The sequence below is a fragment of the Cebus imitator genome, unplaced genomic scaffold, assembly GCF_001604975.1.
Source record: "Cebus imitator isolate Cc_AM_T3 unplaced genomic scaffold, Cebus_imitator-1.0 Scaffold149, whole genome shotgun sequence".
Lineage (NCBI taxonomy): Eukaryota > Metazoa > Chordata > Mammalia > Primates > Cebidae > Cebus > Cebus imitator.
Genome location: NW_016107464.1, coordinates 787,383 through 806,906, shown reverse-complemented (window position 1 = coordinate 806,906; position 19,524 = coordinate 787,383). Strand labels below are relative to the sequence as shown.

General features: G+C 45.9%; 1 protein-coding gene across 4 annotated transcripts in view; it reads left to right on the top strand.

Moving 5' to 3' along the window:
• Positions 1-19,524, top strand: part of FAM219A (family with sequence similarity 219 member A) — a 62,335-nt gene that overhangs the window by 39,746 nt on the left and 3,065 nt on the right. For 2 of the 4 annotated variants that reach the window (XM_017542988.1, XM_017542987.1), the window contains exons 2-5: positions 14,838-14,886; positions 17,984-18,086; positions 18,327-18,407; positions 19,086-19,140. In XM_017542988.1, coding sequence (XP_017398477.1) covers positions 14,838-14,886; positions 17,984-18,086; positions 18,327-18,407; positions 19,086-19,140 — 288 coding nt within the window. Of the gene's footprint in view, positions 1-14,837; positions 14,938-17,983; positions 18,087-18,326; positions 18,408-19,085; positions 19,141-19,524 lie in introns of all 4 variants that reach the window. The other 2 variants (XM_017542985.1, XM_017542986.2) reach the window with 1 other exon arrangement.

The following is a 19,524-nucleotide window of genomic DNA, read 5'->3' as shown; positions in this document are numbered from 1 at the left end:
GAGTCTGTTGCTTGAGTAATTGAAGCTTACTAAAAAGCCTTAAGTGAGATTTGGAGCCAAGATTCAGACAAAGATCCACAAGTCAGTCTGGCCCAGACAAATGTCAGTGTCTGTTGGCATTTCTCTTGTTTTCGCTTCCTACCACATGTGGGACTCTCAAGGACTCTCCAACCACATGCCCTGTACTGATTCCTGGGCAGAATTCTCCTCAGTGTCTGTGCCTCCTCCCTTGCCCTGAAGAACTAAATCCACATTCTGGAAGGAAACTGAAAGATCCTTTGGACTGTGCTCCCTAAAGCTCTGTTAACCTTGAACAACCTTCCTATCTTCCTGTCCTCTGGGCCCTGTCTAAGGGGCACATCAAGTGGAAAGCCCCTAGAAACCCAAACCCAAATCCCCAGCCCCCTAAGGGGCACATCAAGTAGAAATCCCCCAGAAACCCAACCCCAAATCCCCAGCCGCCTCCAAATCCCCTGTTCTTAGAATAATTTTCCCTCTACTGTGAAAGGCCTCATCCCAAAAGCCTGTGTTGTCTGAATCTGAATATAAAAAGAGAAGGGGCTGCTTCCTTTCCACTGCCCACCACACACCTTTTTATTTTTCTGCCAAGGTCCTGATTATCAATCTTTTCTAAAAAATTTTATTAGAATATGCATAACATAAAACCATTTTAACCATTGTGGGTTTTTTTTGTTTGTTGTTGTTGTTGTTGTTTTGAGACAGTCTTGCTCTATCACCCAGGCTGGAGTGCCATGGTGTGATCTTGGCTCACTGCAACCTCTGCTTCCCAGGTTCAAGCGACTCTCCTACCTCAGCCTCCTGAGTAGTTGTGATTATAGGTGTATACCACCACACCTGGCTAATTTTTGTTTGTTTGTTTGTTTGTTTGTTTTTAGTAAGGACAGGGTTTTGCCATGTTGGTCATGCAGGTCTCAAACTCCTGGCCTCAAGTGATCCACCCACTTTGGGCCTCCCAAAGTGCTGGGATTATAGGCATAAGCCACTGCGCCCAGCCAATTTTAACCATTGTAGATCTATTTTTTTTTTTTTTGAGACAGAGTTTCACTCTTGTTACCCAGGCTGGAGTGCAATGGCGCGATCTCGGCTCACCGCAACCTCCGCCTCCTGGGTTCAGGCAATTCTCCTGCCTCAGCCTCCTGAGTAGCTGGGATTACAGGCACACGCCACCATGCCCAGCTAATGTTTTGTATTTTTAGTAGAGACGGGGTTTCACCATGTTGACCAGGATGGTCTCGATCTCTTGACCTCATGATCCACCCGCCTCGGCCTCCCAAAGTGCTGGGATTACAGGCGTGAGCCACCACGCCCGGCCTGTAGATCTATTTTTAAAGAACTTTGCACCTTAACCCCTTTCTCCATTAAATGAGATAATCTTTCCCTAAAGAGATTGAAATGGGGGAGGCGAAGGTGATGTGGGGTTCAAAGACCTTGTAGGTCACAAGACTTGACATAGGCCAAGACTTATGTCTTAAGCTGGTCCAAGGGTAACTGATGCAGGAGCCTCTTCAACATCTGGCTCAGGGGATGAGGGTCAGGATTAGGCCAAGCCAGTCCTCCCAGAAGGAAGTAAGCCTTCTCCACTTATGACTCTGGTGCCTACCTCCTGGGTCATGAGGCTTGGCCCTTAGGCCCTAATGCATAGGCTTCCCCCAAGCCATAGCTACAGTGAGTATCCCTAAGTTGAGGTATTTATCTTATCTCCAAAATGAAGGCTTTTTAGAATGAATAGCAGAGCATCAATCTAAGACATCAGTCTTTTCCTAACCATGAAGAAGCAGGGCAGGGTTCTAAATCATTTTTTAAAAGTTCACTGGCCTCCTGTCTCTTCATCTCAAAAATCCTTTTTTTTTTTTTTTTTTTTTTTGCCATCTCACTACCAACTTCATACTTTCACTATCCTTTTCTCTCCTGTTTCTGAAAACTAAATAATAGGTAAGGAGCTGCTGCCATAGCTGGGATAACCCCGGAGCCACTTTGGTTAATTTTCCTACCCCACGTCTAAAAGCAAGGGAGACACTCTGTGAGATTTGCTTTCTGGGTCTGCAATTACAGTCACAGTACCTATAGCTGACATGCTGGCACGGGGAGGACTGGCTAAAGCACAATGGCCAGTTGCCAGCCAGCACTGGTGCTCCACTTAAAGCCCTTCCCAATCTTCAGTGTAAGAGTCTTCCCTCCTTTTGTTCTTAATTGGTGGCCTCAAGTCAGGAGTATTTTGTCTGGCAGGTGATACCCAGAGGAAATTCTGTTCTATGAAAGACGATTCCCCAGAGGGAACCAGGTAAATGAGGACTGGAACAGAGCTCTCTTGGAAGAGAATTTCAGATGACCTAAAATTCTCTGGCACACGGTGAAAAATAAAGCATTAAAAGCTAGCTATGCTCTGTCATGACTGGAGGCATTGTAAATTGGAACATGTCATGACTGGAGGCATTGTAAATTGGAACAATCCTTTGGGAAAGCATTTTGGCAATATCTATCAAGAAACTTAAAAGCACTCATGTTTTTTACTTAGTAATCTACTTTATTTAGGAAATGATCCTAAATGTAAATATATGTGGATTTCAGTGTAGTATTATCTGTAATAGTGAAAAGTTGCAAAAAATTTGAATTTCAAAAATAAATGAATGGTTGCAAAGTTACTATACATCCTCTCTATGGATATAATGCAGCCATTAAACTGATAGTTACAAAAACTATGGAAGAATATAAAGCTAAGGGCTGGGCACAGTGGCTCACACCTGTAATCCCAGCACTTTGGGAGGCCAAGGCAGGAGGATCACTTGAGGCCAGGAGTTCGAAACCAGCCTGGCCAACATGGCAAAACCCTGTCTAATAAAAATACAAAAATTAGCCAGGCATGGGTGGCGCAGGCCTGTAATCCCAGCTACTTGCAAGGCTCAGGCAATGAGCCTAGATCACGCCACTTCACTCCAGCCTAGGCGACAGAGTGAGACTCTGACTCCTGAAAAAAAAAAAAAGAAGAATATAAAGCTAGGTGCAGTGGCATGTACCTGTAATCCCAGATACTCAGGAAGCTGAAGTAGGATCACTTGAGTCTAGGAGTTCAAGGCCATAATGAGCTATGATTGTGCCTGTGAATAGCCACTGCGCTCCATCCTGAGCAACAAGCAAGACCCTGCCTCTATTAAAAAAAAAAAAAATATATATATATATATATATATATATATGGAGAGCTGATTATGTTCTGATAATAATTTTTTAAAATACAGAATACAAAATGTAATACTTTTTTTTTTTGAGACAGAGTCTCACTCTGTTGCCCAGGCTAGAGTGCAGTGGTGTGATCTTGGCAGACTGCAACCTCCACCTCCCAGGTTCAAGTGATTCTCATGCCTCAGCGCCCCAGCACACCTGGCTAATTTTTATATTTTTTAGTAGAGAAGGAGTTTTGCCATGTTGGCCAGCGGGTCTTGAACTCCTGGTCTCAAGTGATCCTCCTGCTTCAGCCTCACAAAGTGCTGGGATTACAGGCGTGAACCACAGCGCCCAGCCACAAAATATAGTATGTTCTTTAAAATGCACATGTATTAGTTGGTACTCTGTGATTATAGTAACAAAATTTAAAAATGCAACTGAAGCTAATTTAAGCTAAGAAAGAGACTAAGGATTCTTTCTTTTTCTTTCTTTCTTTTTTTTTTTTTTTTTTTTTTTTTTGGTTTTTTTTTTTTTTTTTTTTTTTTTTGAGACAGGATCTCACTCTGTCACTCAGGCTGGAATGCAATGGCACAATCATGGCTCACTACATCCTCGATCTCCTGCTCTCAGGCAATTCTCCCACCTCAGCCTCCCGAGTAGCTGGGACTACAGGTGTGCACCACCACACCTGGCTAATTTGTTTGTTTGTTTGTTTTTGTTTTTGGAGAGTCAGCATCTTGCTATGTTGCCTACGCTGGGTTTCTTACAATGTCTAAGCACAGTATTAAGTCAGAATTTGGATGGGTAAGGCAGACTCTAGAACAAGGGCCTGAAACCTCGGGAGCACTCTCACAATCTCTTGCATTTACTTATTTCTGAACTTCAGCTGTATTCTTGTTTCCCTCCCCAGTGGCTCTCTCTGTTACCCAATCCACAGTCTTGAACTTTACATCTCCTTTTAAGTCCCACTTCCTGATTCCGGGGGAGACTAATTCGCTCTGCCTCATCCAAGCATATATCCAAAGGGGTGGAATCACATAGAACCAGCATAGTTCCTGGAGGCTCACCCGTATGACCATGAAGATGGGAACAGCACCAACTCCCAAAGAAGGAAGGGAAACCCCAGAGTGTTGCTGCTATAATATATGCAAAAGACTCAGATACAGTAGAACATTAACAAGGGTTTTCCTCAAGGTGGTAAACCTAAAGGTGATTTTTAAAAATGTTAGCATGTATTACTTTATAGTAGAAAAAATCTATAAAACTTTTCATAGATACAGTTGTTACTAGGCCTGGGGCAGTAGCACCCTTCTCCATTTTAGTTGTCCCAGTGACAGATACCATTAAAGATACTAAGGCTTGGCAGTGCTTAATTTTAGTAATGAATTCTATCCTAGCAGCTGTTTAAGGAGTCAGAAAATCCTCAGCTACTCCCAAGACCAGTTGGAACTCCCAAATTCTAGCCCAAACATGATAATCCTTCCCATTTCTTTTTGGTGAACTGACTTTACCCCAAAATGCAAATGTTCTGTGGAAGTGTGGTATGTATAAAGAAAAGAGTGCTTTCCCAACTTGGGCATCATAGTGAGAACCCCTCTCTAGAAAAAAAAAAAATTAGCCAGGTATAGTGGTTGTGTGTGCCTATAGTCCTAGTTACTCAGTGGGCTGAGGCAGGTGGTCACTTCAGCACAGGAGGTTACAGTGAGCTATGACAGCACCACTGCACTCCAGCCTGGGTGACAGAGTGAGAACCTGTCTCTAAAAAAGTAAGAGGAATAAAAAAGAAAGAAAAATAATGAAACAAAAGAAAAAAGGAGGGGAAAGGAGAGGAAGGGAGGGGAAAGGGTAGAAAGGGAGGGAAAAGGAGAGGAGAGGCTTTCCTCCTCTGCATTCTACTTCCAGCTTATAGTCCAGAGCTGGAGAGTGGACACTCAGTGTGTTGACTTTGTTTGAATTGGGTCTTCTATTAAAGAAAACTTAGAAGATTTGGGAGATCTAGACTAGTAAGAGGGGGCTCCCTGAGCCACCCAGGATTCTCTGCCCTCTCTCCCAAATGTAGGCTTCACAAGCTTTCTCTCCAGATTTTCTGTTCTGCCCCGATTTTTAGGACTCACTAACACTTGGAGAGATCCTCTCCATTATGTTTCCCTTATTCTCCTCTAGATATCCCACAAAGACCTAATCCCTGTGAGAAGTCTTTGTCCTTTGCTATAAGTGGGATCCCTAAGGATCTTTTTATTTATTTATTTTATTTTACTTTAAGTTCTGGGACACATGTGCAGAACATGCAGGTTTGTTACATAGGTATACATGTACCTTGGTAGTTTGCTGCACCTATCCCCTAAGGATCTTAATATGTCTCAAAAAGATATAAGTCCTGGGTAATTCCCTGGCTCTGCAGGCAGTGCCTGGAGAAATCTTGGAGAAAAGGAGATAGGGAACAAAAACAGGAGGTGCCCAACAATGAGATTCAGAAATGGCCACTGTGTTGAGGTGTAACTTCAGGCCATACTGCAGAGTAAGAACTGTCATTGGCCAGATGATTTCATATGTTGAGGTGTGGAGTCAGAGAAGATGGGAATGCCTTAGGCTGAATGGACAGCCCTCTGCAGGGAAGTAAAGCCATCTAACTAACGCATAGATTGTTACTAAATATTCTTGGACCAGAGGCAAGACTTATACCCAAACATGAGCACTTAGTGAAGTTGAGTTATATTCTGGATCTCCCTATAAAATATGATACCTAAGCGTGGTTATTTCTACACACTGCCATGAGATGTTTTGGAATGGCATGGCCCTGAACAGGAAGACCACAGCCCTAAGTAGTTTCTCAGCTGACCACTCGATAAATTTGTGATAAGGAACAGAGCTGGTCTTTGATGCTCTATTTTATTGTGCCCACTTGTCAGAGAGTGGCCTCAGCCACAGACCTTCCCTGACTTCCTGTTTCTTATCAGCACTATCCTTCCTGGCCCTGGTTTCTGCTTTCTGTTTTTCTGTCTATCTTGCCTCCTGCTATTACCCAGTGTAGGGCTGATGGCCCCACAGGTCATGGGTGTGCCTTATGCTGTGCTGAGGTGCAGGATCCGAGAAATAAAGAGACAGGACACAGAAGTACAAGGAAAACGCAGCTGGGATTGGGGGGCCACGCCACCTATAAGCAGTCAGGCAAGGCCCCGAATGTCCAGAAGCATGAGTATTTATTGTGTATAGGTTAGGGGGCAGGGCAGTGAGTGAAATCATCTTTAAGGATAGTGATAGGGTCGTGAGCAATAAAACATGGTGTCCACTCCCATTAGGTCACCTAGGCCAGGAGGTGGACAGTGCACAGCAAGGGGCCCGTTCCCATGAAGGCAAGGGCCGTATGCAGTAAGGGTTCCACCCCCATTAGGTCACTGAGGCTTAAAGGTGGGCCGTGCGCAGTGAAGAGGGTGCAGTGTGCAATACTTCTATCTATGGGCAAACTACTTCTAAGAAGATTTATAGGAGGATGTTTTAAAGTCACATAGCAGTGACAGAGCTGTCAAGGTTACTGCCATCTTCTGGCAGTTTCCAATGGGTTCTATGGGAAGATGCTTTTCAAGTAGCACAGTAGCAAGAGCTGATAAAGTTCACAGTCACCAAGGTGGATTGCCGTTCTGAGGGCAGCCTTCCACAAGAACTAGAGCAAGGTCCTACAACTGCTTTATGAGGAGTGGCTCTTGCCCCAAGCCTGCCATATAGCGGGTATCTTTACAATACTGAACGCTGCCGCCTGGGCCATGGATTCTTGTCCTGGTATAACGGTTTTTCCCTTAAATCATGCTCTGCACTGTGTCTGCTCTACGCATTCCTCCGATTATAAGCTGCTTATTCCTTAATTCATGGTCTGTACTGTGTCCACTCTAGGCATTCCTCTGATTATGAGCTAAGATATAATTATAGGTATATATGTAGGGAAATATTCTTTAGGCACTCATACTATCAACTATTATATGATTATATAGAGAGGATTATATAAAGGGATTCTTCAAGTCCTAATTATATAAACTAATATATGATTATGTAAAGGATTATATAAAAGGAAATAGCTGAGTAGTAACACTATAAAGTGAGATATTCCTCAAGCCCTAACTGTGCCAGAGTTCTACTTAGCTCTCATTCCTTGGTGCCTATATGGGGGCTTACCCACAACCCAGGGAAAATAAACAGGTAAAGACATGACTTTATTCGAGAGGTAGCCTTTCAGCATTCTCCAACTCAGAACTGCCTCCCCTGATTAGCCTTAAAACTAAAGGAAAATTATTCTGTGTTCTGTGAAGAAAGGTTAGATAGAATTGGTATGAGTGCTTTGCCTCTTCATATCTCACTCTAAATCCATTTCAGTTTTCATCTTCCTGAAAATTACTACTTGGAGGTGAGAACAGAGGTCACCTTCTCTTCTTGGGAAAGCTGATATTGAATCATGTCTCTATCCTGGATTATCATGTTCAGTCCACAAAACAGCAAGATTGTTCAGCACGACGGAGAGCGCCTTTCATCCTCGAGACTAGATCATGAGTGGGTGAAGGATGAGGATTGCCGCTGAGAGCCCAGCCAGTCTGATCTCCTTCCACTCTGGCCAGCCACTAAATATCCCTCTTTTCCCCAACCCCTTAGTGTCCACTTCCTTCCTTTTGCTAATTAGTTTTTTAGGGAAGAGTTCCCCTAACTTTCCATCCCCTTTCTGCCTCCATGTTATCTGAATCCCCTACCTCTCTTCCTCCTTTCCTCACCTTCCTTACTTCCCTCCTATTTTGATAAAGAGACTCCTTCCTATGGTCCAAAGTTCTGGCTCCACCTGCTCATGATTCCTTAAAGACCATGCCCCCTCAAACATCTCCTTTTCTACACAGCTTCCTTCCCCTCAGTCTAAGACAGATCTGGTGTTCCCTAGCTCTAAAAAAATTCTACAACTCTAAAGCTCCCACTTTAGGAGCTCCCATTCTCCCTCTAAAGCTCCCATTCTCATTCTTTCCCTTCTCAGTCTTGCTCCTTTTCCCTTAAATGCCATCATCTGGACTCTGTTTCTACCAGCTAAAATTGTGTTCACTGAGACTACCTATGACTTCCTTATTTCTAAATTTAGTCTTTATCTTATGGACGCATCTGCTTATTTGACACTGTTGATTTATTCCACCTTGAAACTCTACTTGAATGGTTCCTAGTTCTACTCTCTGCTTCTACCCAGTCTCCTTCTTCCATTCATTACCTACAGTTGGATATATCCCAGAACTTCATCCTTGGTTTTTGTTTTTCTCTCTGCTCATTCTGAGTGAACTTATTCTTCTCTGTGACTTCCATTATCACCAGCCCACACCTATTTTCTGAGCTCCCATATCAAATCCTACCAACTAGTGATATCATCTGAGTGTCCAAAAGATACCTCAAAATTCAACATGTTCCCAAATGAACTCATCTAATTTTCCCTAGCAATGCAGTTGTGCCTTCTGTGTTTAATAACTAGTCTTAGTAATTAGAACTCTTCCCAGTTAACTCCAGACAGAAAACTAGGAATGTCCAGACCCTTTGTTTTACATTTCATATCAGAAACCTGCCAATTCTACTCTTTTTTTGACATCTTCCTTTCTGTCCTTTTATCTTCTGCTGCTGCTTGGTTCAGGCCCCTGTTATCTCTTGCTGGCATTGTTGCAGTAGTTTCCTAATTATCCTTACCTCCAATCTCACTCCCTTCCCACCCATCTTGTACATGGCTATCGGAGGATCCTTTTCCATCTCGAATCTGATCATGTTATTCCTTGCTTAAGGCTTCACTGACTTCCCATCATCTTCTGAGTAAAGAAAAAAATCAAAGCCCACCCTCCAGCATGATCTGAGCTCCCTCCTGACTCCGCCAACTTGATTTCCTGCAACCTTTCAGCATACCTTCTAAGTTTCAACTATAGCAAAATGCCAACTATTCTTTGAATGTACTGTGCTAGTGTCATGCTTCTGAGACTTTTCACATGTTCCCTGAATGCCCTTACTCCTCGCTCTTAAACTAACTGGTGACCTAATGTTTTGAGATCTTTTCAAGTGTCTCCTTTGACCACCCTCCCTTTGTCCCATTCCCTCTACTTTTATATAGCTCTTGGTTACCTCTATTAATAATTATTGGGAGCTTCTTAAAGATGGGACTGATTTATTTTCTTTTATTTTTAGAGACAGGGTGTCATGTCAATATGTTGTGCAGACTCGACTTGAACTCCTGGGTTTAAGTGATCCTCCTGCCTTAGTATATGGGACTACAGGTGCATGCCAGCATGCCCAGCTGGGACTCTTTTTCTATTTATATTTGTGAGCCCTAGCATCATTAAATAAATGAAAGAATTGTATCACACTGGAGTGAGGAAAGAGAGGAAACAGTGTGACCTGTGGTCAGGCCTTTCCTCACACTAAGGAGGGTATACCTTTTCCACAGATACCTCCATATATAAGCCAGGCCCCAGCCTATATGGTGGTATCAGGGCTGCAGCTGCAGGCCAGCCATTCCTAATGCACACTGACCATGGTAGTGTAGGCCTCACTGAACCTATACTAATGATATCTTTATAGTTAACATGGATATACTGCTCAAGATATACTATGCTAAGGATTATTCTAACTGCTTAATACATATTAACTCCTTTTATCCTCAAAAGAACCCCTGACCTAGGTATTAGTGTTAGTCCCATTTACAGAAGAGGAAGGTGAAACCCAGATAGTACAGCTAGTAACTGGAGGAGCTGGAATTTGAACCTAAGCACTCTGGCTCCAGAATCTGTGCTTTTAACCATTACAATATTCCTTTCAGTTAGCCAGGTGCAGTGGCGCATGCCTGTAATCCCAGCACTTTGGGAGGCCAAGGCAGGCGGATTACCTGAGGTCAGGAGTTCGAGACCAGCCTGACCAATGTGGAAAAACCCCATCTCTACAAAAAATAAAAAAAATTAGCCGGGCATGGTGGCATATGCCTGTAATCTCAGCTACTCAAGAGGCTGAGGCAGAAAAATCACTTGAACCCAGGAAGTGGAAGTTGTGGTGAGCCAAGATTGTGCCATTGCACTCCAGACTGGGCAACAAGAGTGAAACTCCATCTCAAAAAATAGAAAGAGCCAGGCGCGGTGGCTCAAGCCTGTAATCCCAGCACTTTGGGAGGCCGAGGCAGGTGGATCACAAGGTCAAGAGATCGAGACCATCCTAGTCAACATGGTGAAACCCTGTCTCTACTAAAAATACAAAACATTAGCTGGGCATGGTGGCGCGTGCCTGTAATCCCAGCGACTCAGGAGGTTGAGGCAGGAGAATTGCCTGAACCCAGGAGGCAGAGGTTGCGGTGAGCCGAGATTGCGCCATTGCACTCCAGCCTGGGTAACAAGAGTGAAACTCCGTCTAAAAAAAAAAAAGAAAAGAAGAAACAACAACAACAAAACACTATTCCTTTCAGTCTGTGTGGCAAGGAGGATGGGATTGTGTAGACTGTCTTCCTTTATCAGAGCATCCCCTTAGCACTGAGAGTGAGGTCAGCCCATCCAAGCCATATGTCTGTTGCCCAGTGGAGGAGGAGTATAATTTGAATGTTGGGGAGGCAATCACATGTCTACCGGGACTTATGTGAATCAGATGAGCCCATGGATCTGAAGACATACATTAGGAACTACAAGACCCGCTACAAGTCTTCTTTTTTGCCACCCAGAGTCCTACCAGAGTAGCCTGTAAAGGTCTGCGAGTCATTCAGGAAAACAGACTCTTCCATCTACTTCTCCAAGTCCTCCTCCTTAAGACTCCAGGCATGAGCCTTAAAGGTTCTACACTTGGTTTTTTTCTTTGTTTCCCTTTTTTACCCACGCAATTCTAGCCTGCTTTTCTGGGATTTCTTAGGTCCCAGCCTACAGTTGTATTGACTGCACTACCCACAGCTCCAACAAGTAAGGCCAGCCAGCTAAAGACAGTTCATGAGTTGGTGCAGCCCTGGGGCAGGGAGACAAGGGAAGAGGTTAATATGCAGACTGATGCTTGGGCCTGCAGGAAAGGATCAGCCTCCCAGAGGGCCTGTCTTTAGCTTCAAGCCCAAGTCATGTTCTCTTCCCTATGTCCCTCCCTATATGCTTTGAAAGATTATTGACTCCCATCACTGACCTTGGGTAAGACACTTCCCCTCTGGGCCCAGTTTCCTCATTTTTAAAAAGAATGGGTTGATAAGTTGATATTTGTTGAAGCCGGTGATAGGTACCCATGATCTCACTACATTGTTTTCTCTACTTGCTATAATAATTTCCATAATAAAACATTTTTAAAGATTTAAAATCAAAAGATTTTAACCTAAAAAAAAAAAAATTTTCTCCAACAAAATGTTGCAAAAGGCTAATACATAAATGAAAAAAAGGTGAATCTACCCTTGTTAAAGGGAAGCCAGACCCCCATCCTATTGTTCCCCCCTCACAGTCACTCAGGGAACACAGTTTAATGAAAATCAGTGGACCAAACTATTATGATTTTAAGGAGTCTTCTGATGCTTTTGCCTTCCTCTAGCTATATTGGCTTTGCACTGGCCATTAGCCTATATATCCTGTCCCAGAAACAGTGAGGCTGGGCTATTAATCATCTCTGTAGTCTTTGGAGAATTTATTTGAAGGGTTGCAGAAACATGGGCTGCTGTTAGAGATGCATTTCAATGTCTGTCTCTGCTGAGTGTTTATTAATAATCTTGTTAATCCCCACTCTAGTTCCCGGATCTAGCTAACGCCTTCAGATGTCCTTGGGGGGCACTTTAAATTCTCCCTGATTTCTTGGAGCCAGGCACTTCCTTCTGCCTGGAGTCTTTTCTGATACTTACATTCATGAATATTTTACATTTAATCTCCCTGATTACATTGCCATGTGATGGTTGTGGTACATTGGCTGCATTTCTAAGGGAAGACACAGAGGAAGCTCACAGTAAAGGCTTAAGTTTGTAGGCACAGTGCCAGAGATCTTTGTGCTTGCCACTAAGGTGGCCTTCTGTTACGGATAGTGATGGAGGAGATGCTGAATGGTGGGCTTTGCATGGGGCCTCTCAACCTAGGGCTCTGCCCCTTGGTCAGGCCCACCATGAGTCGTGGCCCAAAGGAGTTGGCAGTTTCATTCAGGATCACATACCACCAGGAACTGCCCAGTAGGCCTGAAGGGCCACATGTAGGTCCCTGTGACCAGAGTTGCTCAACAGCTTTCCAGACCCTGTCCTTCCTGCACAATCTACCTCCCATGTTACCATTTACACCCAGTACTCCAGACTGAAAGAAGAAACTCTGATGAAGTCATCTGCACTGAGGAGTACAAAGTTAGCCCCAAGTGTCTAAGGGCTTGGGTTTTTTTTAATCAGCCCTAGAGAAAGAATGGTAAGGCCTAACACTCTCATATGATAGATGGGGTGGAGAGTTAAGGAGGGGAAGCAGGATTGAAAGGCCAAAGATTTAGAAGTCATCAATATAAAAATGCCAATCCAAACTATAGGAGACATCAGGGCTCCCCAAGGAGAGAGAGGAGGGCCGAGAGCAGCACCCTACAGAGGAGGCAAAGGGTTGTGGGAGGACAGAGAAATGATGGTCAAAGAGGCAAGAGATGAGCCAAGGGAGGAAGCCTTTTCCAAATGCATGTGGTATATGTGACACGTGACAAATGCTACAAAAAAGGTGAAGGAATGTGACTTGGGACTTGGAAATGCGCCAGTGCTGCCCTGGTAGGGTCCCACCAGCATGTTTATAGGATTTGTCCTTTAAAAAGCCTTCCCTCTGGCTGCTTTGTAGTGAGCACTTTCTGAGGCCCACAGGAAATCCAGAGCCCAGCTGTTCCATCTCTACCTCCCTGCAGGTGGCAGCTGAGAGGGTGTTCTGGCTACAGAGAGGCATCTCAGGGCCACTAGAGGTTTGCTTCTCCAAGGCTGTGTGGCACAGGTGCTATGAGTCTCTCAAGGAGGTTGCTGAGCCAGGAAGGATGAAGGACTTGCAGCATGGGAAATGGCCCAAGATGCAGAGACTGCAGCACTCAGCCTTTCTTTCTGAGCAAAGCTTCCTGCTCTTCTCCTACTCAGTCAGGGCTAAGGATGTGCTCTGCATGGCCTGAAAGAACACAAACAAGGCCAAGATTTCCCTCCCAAACATTCTAGACTTTTCCCTTTCCCCTTAGTGAAAAGCATGTTTTCATTCCCACTGCCTCATTTTAAAGGGAACAGAAGCCACCATACTGGTTATATATCCTTTCCTTGCTGGATTACCAGCAGTCATTCAGATCCCTGGGCCTGACACCATGGCAGCATTCTACATGCCCATCTGTCTACTCCCTGCATCCTCAGAGGCAGAACACACAGCAGCCTTGGATCCCCTCTGCACTCCTCACACCTTAGGCTTAGCACTCTACAGGCCCTGGTTAAAATGCAAACACAACTAGGATGTTATCACCCCTATAAATGGTTGGCCATCAGTGTCTCAGGAAGAATGCAGATGACCTCAGCTACCTCCAGCTGACTGAGGCAGGGTGGGCTAGGGCTCTGGATATTGCAGCAGAGAAGGGTATTTGTGAGGGGATGGCAAGGCTAGATAAGGACTTTGGGCCGGGTGCCGTGGCTCACACCTGTAATCCCAGCACTTTAGGAGGCTGAGGTGGGCGGATCACAAGGTCAGGAGTTCAAGACCAGCCTGGCCAATATGATGAACCCCATCTCTACTAAAAATACAAAAATTAGCTGGGCGTGGTGCACACACCTGTAGTCCCAACTGCTCAGGAGGCTGGGGCAGGAGAATCGCTTGAACCCGGGAGTCGGAGTTTGCAGTGAGCTGAGATTGCCACTGCACTCCAACCTAGGTGACAGAGTCCTACCAAAAAAAGGACTTTCAGCACAAGGCCCAGCCCTGTGAGAGGAAGTTAGCAGAGAGGGCAGTGAGGAGGATGTCAGAGGTTCCAGACTCGGGACAATACACAAAATGTGTGCTTTCCTATCTTCCTGGCCATCTGTAGAATCAAGTGTTTTGTATTCTGGGCAGCAAAAGACTAACTGGCCACCTGCTGGTTTGTCATTATTTGTCTTCTCACCTACCATACCTAGCCAACCTTTCAGGTTCTCCCAGGAGACACTCTTTAGGTGTCATTTGTGAACTGGAGAAGTCCTCACTAGATCTCTTTTTGTCCAGTGGCTGTAGCCTTGAAGGCTGGTGTGGCTTGGCCAGTCAGTTCTCTGGCATCTGTTCAGCACTGGGAAACAGAGGGAGGAGACCGATCTCAGAGAACACTACTCTCCCCTTAACCTAGACTTAAACTCACAGGAACCTAGAAAGACCTTGCTAAGCAAGTACACAGAAAAGGCCTGAGGGGAAGGGCTACTAGTATGAGAGTTAGGAGAAGGAAGTCCTGTGAGTTTAAAGAAATCGTGGCGGGCTTTCTGAAGGAGGCTGGACCATACAGGACTTTGAGGACAGACACCCAGTTCCTTGGTTTTTCTATCTAGCCCAGTGATTTTGTCCCACAGTAGATGGGTTTTCCCTCTCTCTCTGAATGCCCTGCCTGCTGTCAGGGGTGAATGCTCACAGAAGCCTAGGGGGCAGGTGGGAAGGCTAGCTTCAGGGCTGAGAGCAGCCCCCTGTCTTCACTCTCTAACAACTCTCTGTCTGACTGCTTTCTCCCCACAGGACCCAGCCGCCGCTTCCATCTCAGACGGAGACTGTGACGCCCGGGAGGGTGAGTCAGTAGCCATGAATTACAAACCATCCCCGCTCCAAGTGAAGCTGGGTGAGTGTGTCTGGGGGGTGAGGGAGATGTGGGGAGTAGACAAGTTGCTCTGGGCTGGGTCAACAATGAGGTGCCACAGATAAACCAGCTCAGCCAAGATGATTCCAAGACTCACGACTTCAAGTCATTGGCACTGCCAGGCACCTTGTCTCCTGCAGGCAAAGAGGGCAGTTACAGTTCTCTGCAGGAGCCTGAAACTCTAGGAGGCATCTCTGAAGCCAAGGATGTTCCAGGTATTCTGGGGGATAGCTGCTGGGGGAAAAGCATGGAATCCCAGAGAGAGGACTTGGAAGTCCCATCAAACACTGGATCAGGCTGCCTTAGAGGTGGGGTGTTACTTGCTATGTCTAAGGGATAGAAAGGAATGAGGGTTCCAACCCTAGAAGCCGAGCCCTTCTCCCTATTACAACCTGAGCCCATCCAGAGATCTCAGGGCCTGGTTGGCACTATTGGGGGGAATTTCCCCTTCATTTCTTAGAAAACCCAAATATCTCCCCTTCTTTCCGGGTCACGTTTCCCTTGTGGCTTTGTCTCATGTCTACTCCAAAGTCAGTTTACTGTACAGCCTGATCCTGTGAAGTCCCCTTGCTCCTGGCTACTGTCCACAGCTCCTGTCACTATTGCTGTCCCCTCACCCCACATGTCGCCCCTCTCTCTTCAGGGACCAAAGTTTCACTGTCTTGCAGCTGCTGTAAATAATACACTTCTATGAAAACTTTGGTTTCTTGAAGAGAAATTACAAAATAGGACACACAGGAAAGAGTTTGCAATTAAGTATAGGTCATGACTATCCTTCCACGCTCCTCTGCCATCCGAGGCACCCTCCTGTCCATCTTCCTCCTCAGGCTCCTGCTGCCCAACAATTACTGCTGCCTCCTCAGTCTGAAAGGCCCTTTCCCTACAACTTCCTCCCTTCTCTCCACAGAGGCCTATACTTTTATTATTCAACTACTATTTTTTTTCTTACCTCGCTTGCTTCTCTCCTTCCAGACCACACCCAGGGAGCCTCTTGAGCTTTTTTTCTAAACAAGAATAGTTCTCTCAGTGGAATATGTTCATATTCCTAGGACAGCAGATTAAAACTGCAGCCAATTTTATTTATTATTGGGGTTTTTTAGATGGAGTCTTGCTCTGTTGCCCAGGCTGGAGTGCAGTGACCCAATCTTGTCTCACTGCAACCTCTGCCTCCCAGGTTCAAGTGATTCTTCTACCTCAGCCTCTCAAGTAGCTGGAATTACAAGCACGCACCACCACACCTGGCTAATTTTTGTATTTTTAGTAAAGATAGGGTTTCGCCACATTGGCCAAGCTGGTCTTGCATTCCTGATTTCAAGTGATCTGCCCACCTCGGCCTTCCCGAGTGCTGGGATTACAGGTGTGAGCCACCACGCCCAGCCTATTATTGTTTCATGTAACAATACAAGTATTTTAACAAGCATAACTTCTTTACTCTCCCCCATTACATTCTCCTCCTAAGAGGTAACTATTCCAAGCCTTTTTAGTTTTTGTAGTTTTACTTTGTATTTTTACTTTGTATTTTTAACATAAGTGGTATCATATCGTGCACATTTTCTGAAACTTGGCCTTCCCCCTCCCACGTCTTAACTCTTGGAGCTCCTTCCAATGTCAGCATATAGAAAGTGACTTCATTCTTTTAAATGGTTGTATAGTAGTCTGTAGTTTGCTTTTTCCAGTTTATTTTTTGCTTTTTCCCACTATTTCAAACAATTTTAGCATGCTTTTATAATAACATCTTTTTTTTCTCCCCATTACATTACCATCAAAGCTCCTCCTGAAAATTCATAGTATTGACCCTGTTGCACCAAGTACCACCAGGAACTTTAAGGCAAATTGCACCCCCTAGAGGCCTGGAGTGGTAATGGCATCTGCCATCTGCTGGAAAGAAGCTGGGAAAAAGCTGGAATCAGATGAGCAGTGGCAAAGAAAAAAGTGTCAAAGTGTCAAAGCACAGGAGACAGAGATTCAGAGACATGAGGTCAGGGGAAATTTCAAAGTGAGTCACAGTAGCTGTAAAGGTCATTCTCATCCTTACCCTCTGGAGCATTTGGTTATTTTATGAGACATTTTGCCTAGCGTCCCTCTCCACCTAACAGTTCCTTTTCCTCTATCTGGGCTTTACTTGAGTTGAGTAGGGAAGGGTAGATGGGGCTCCTCCAGGGCCCAGACAGCTACTTATTGTAACAGTTGTCACACACCAGGAAGTGGAGTGGGTCACCTGATGGCCAGTCCCATGAACCTAGTAGGCTCTGGAGCCTTGGAGAACTCAGACCTTGGCAAAGGAGTCAGGAACACCACTCAGGCAGTGTAGCCAAATGGGCTCCCCCAACCTCCTGTCCGCTACCTTGCAGCCCAATTCTGCCCCTCCCACATCACAACCTTCAGTGGCTCCTTTTTCCTTCTACGTTAATCCCAAACTCCTCTGTCTGGCATTCAAGTCCTTCATGTTCTGAGTTTGTAACCAGAGAGAGTCTTCAGCCCCTAAGCACAGAACCTGACATATGATTAGCGACATGGATATTTGCTGAATGAATAAGTGACTGAATAAATGGATTTTACTTCTCTAACCTCTCTCTTCACCCCTGTATCCAAAGCCACATTTGTGCTCACTTATAAATGCATTTTTGCACATATTATCCCTCCTTCCTAGAATGCCCACCTCTCTCCAGGTCATGGTGTCACCTAAAGAAAGCCCTCTCTGACTGTCTCATCCTTCTGTGATTGTCTCTCCCTCTCCAGCCTTTCCCTGGCATCAAGTACCCACTAACTACTAGACATGGGAGTTGTGGTTCCTGGAAAATAGAGGCAGCCTCCTCTCTGCACCCCCCCACCCCGACTGTCTGCCTCAGGTTGTGCAGGGCCAGGTACCATATCCACCAAGCAGCAGCGGCCTAGAGCTGGGGTCCCTGCCTCAGTCTTTCTAGGAGCAGTTGGTTTCACAGTGGAAGCCCAGCCCAGGCTGCCCTGAGTGGTAAGGCAGGGTGGCCTCAAGGGCAGGACACAGCTTCCTTCCCATGTTTTCCTGCAGAGAAGCAGCGGGAGCTGGCCCGGAAGGGCTCCCTGAAGAACGGCAGCATGGGTAGCCCTGTCAACCAGCAACCCAAGAAGAACAATGTCATGGCCCGAACGAGGTAGAGGCCCTCCCTACCCCACCTGGACCCTGCCAGCCAGTAACTATCTTTGCTGGTCTTGAGCCTCCCCCTCTTCCCTCCCTCCTCAGGCCCAGCTCCTCTCTGAGAGGAGACGGCCTCAACAGGATCCAAGGTGGGGAGGGTGGGAAGGAAGGAAGTGGTAGGATGGGGCCCAACCTAGTCCCTTGCCAGGTTTGTATGCTCCACTTGCCAATCCAACTCCCAAAATTCTTCACCCAGGCTGGTCGTCCCCAATAAAGGCTACTCTTCGCTTGACCAGAGCCCAGATGAGAAGCCACTGGTAGCCCTTGACACAGACAGGTGTGTATGGGGGCCTAGGGGTAGCAGGGCAGACCAAAGGAACCTGTGTTGCACAAGTGGGCCATACAGGCCATACCTGCTATAATGTCAGAATTGGAGTATTCTTCAGCCAGAATCTCTCCAAGGGTGAATTCTTCAGGGACTGGAATTTTTTTTACAGTGGCAGGGACCAGAGGCTTAAAGGAGGTGGCAGAGAGAGGAAAGGGGGGCCTGTGCTGTCTGCTTTCAGCCTGGGACAACTGATCCAATGGTTGTACCTAACTGGCCTGTGATGTGGTCCCTGGCTAGCAAAATGTGATGCGTAATGCCCCACCCCCTCAGGGAGGAGCCCTAGTCCTTGGAAAACATCTGACTAGACTTGGGCTTTGGGAAAACTCCGCAAGTCAGGGTGATTTGAGTCTAGAAAAAAAAAAAAGGTGAGAAGGAAGGGGGCAAAAGGAGCACCTGCTATATTTCAAAGGAGGTTAAGGATAGCAATTTATTTTCAAAGGTGGGGCTAGGGAACTTGTCTTTAAAAATTCTGCATTTGCACAGCAGGCATGGCTTTTATTGAGATTGTACCTTTTCTTTGGAACTATGAAGGAGGTGTGGGATGCTGACTAATGGGGAGATGGGATTGCAGAGAGTTTTCTACTTAATTTCTTGGAATCACTTTCCCTCTCTTTCCTCCATGGCCAGCGATGATGACTTTGACATGTCTAGATACTCCTCCTCCGGCTATTCCTCTGCTGAGGTGAGCCCCTACCCCTTCCTGCCCTAGACATCACCAGACAGGATCACCGCTATCCAGGGGGAGGGCTGGAGTCAACACCCAAGTACACAGGAAAAGAGGGCTGGGCAGGGCTGGGTGGTGCCCTGCACAGGTTGGGCCGAGGATAGGATGGAAAGAAGCTGTCACTGGCCTCAAGTGCAGGGAGCCCAGGGTTAAGAGTGGGGCTTTAGATTGGAGCAGGCTACTTAAATAGAACTATGTGAAACGCTGTGAAATACAGGTGATAGCCAGCCTGATAGGGGCAAAACCCGAATAGAAGCAGGACCAGAGGTATGAAGTTGACCTTAGAATGGGGAGGGGTGACTAGAAAGAGCATGAGTCCAGAGGCGGAGGGAGGTGCCTGGG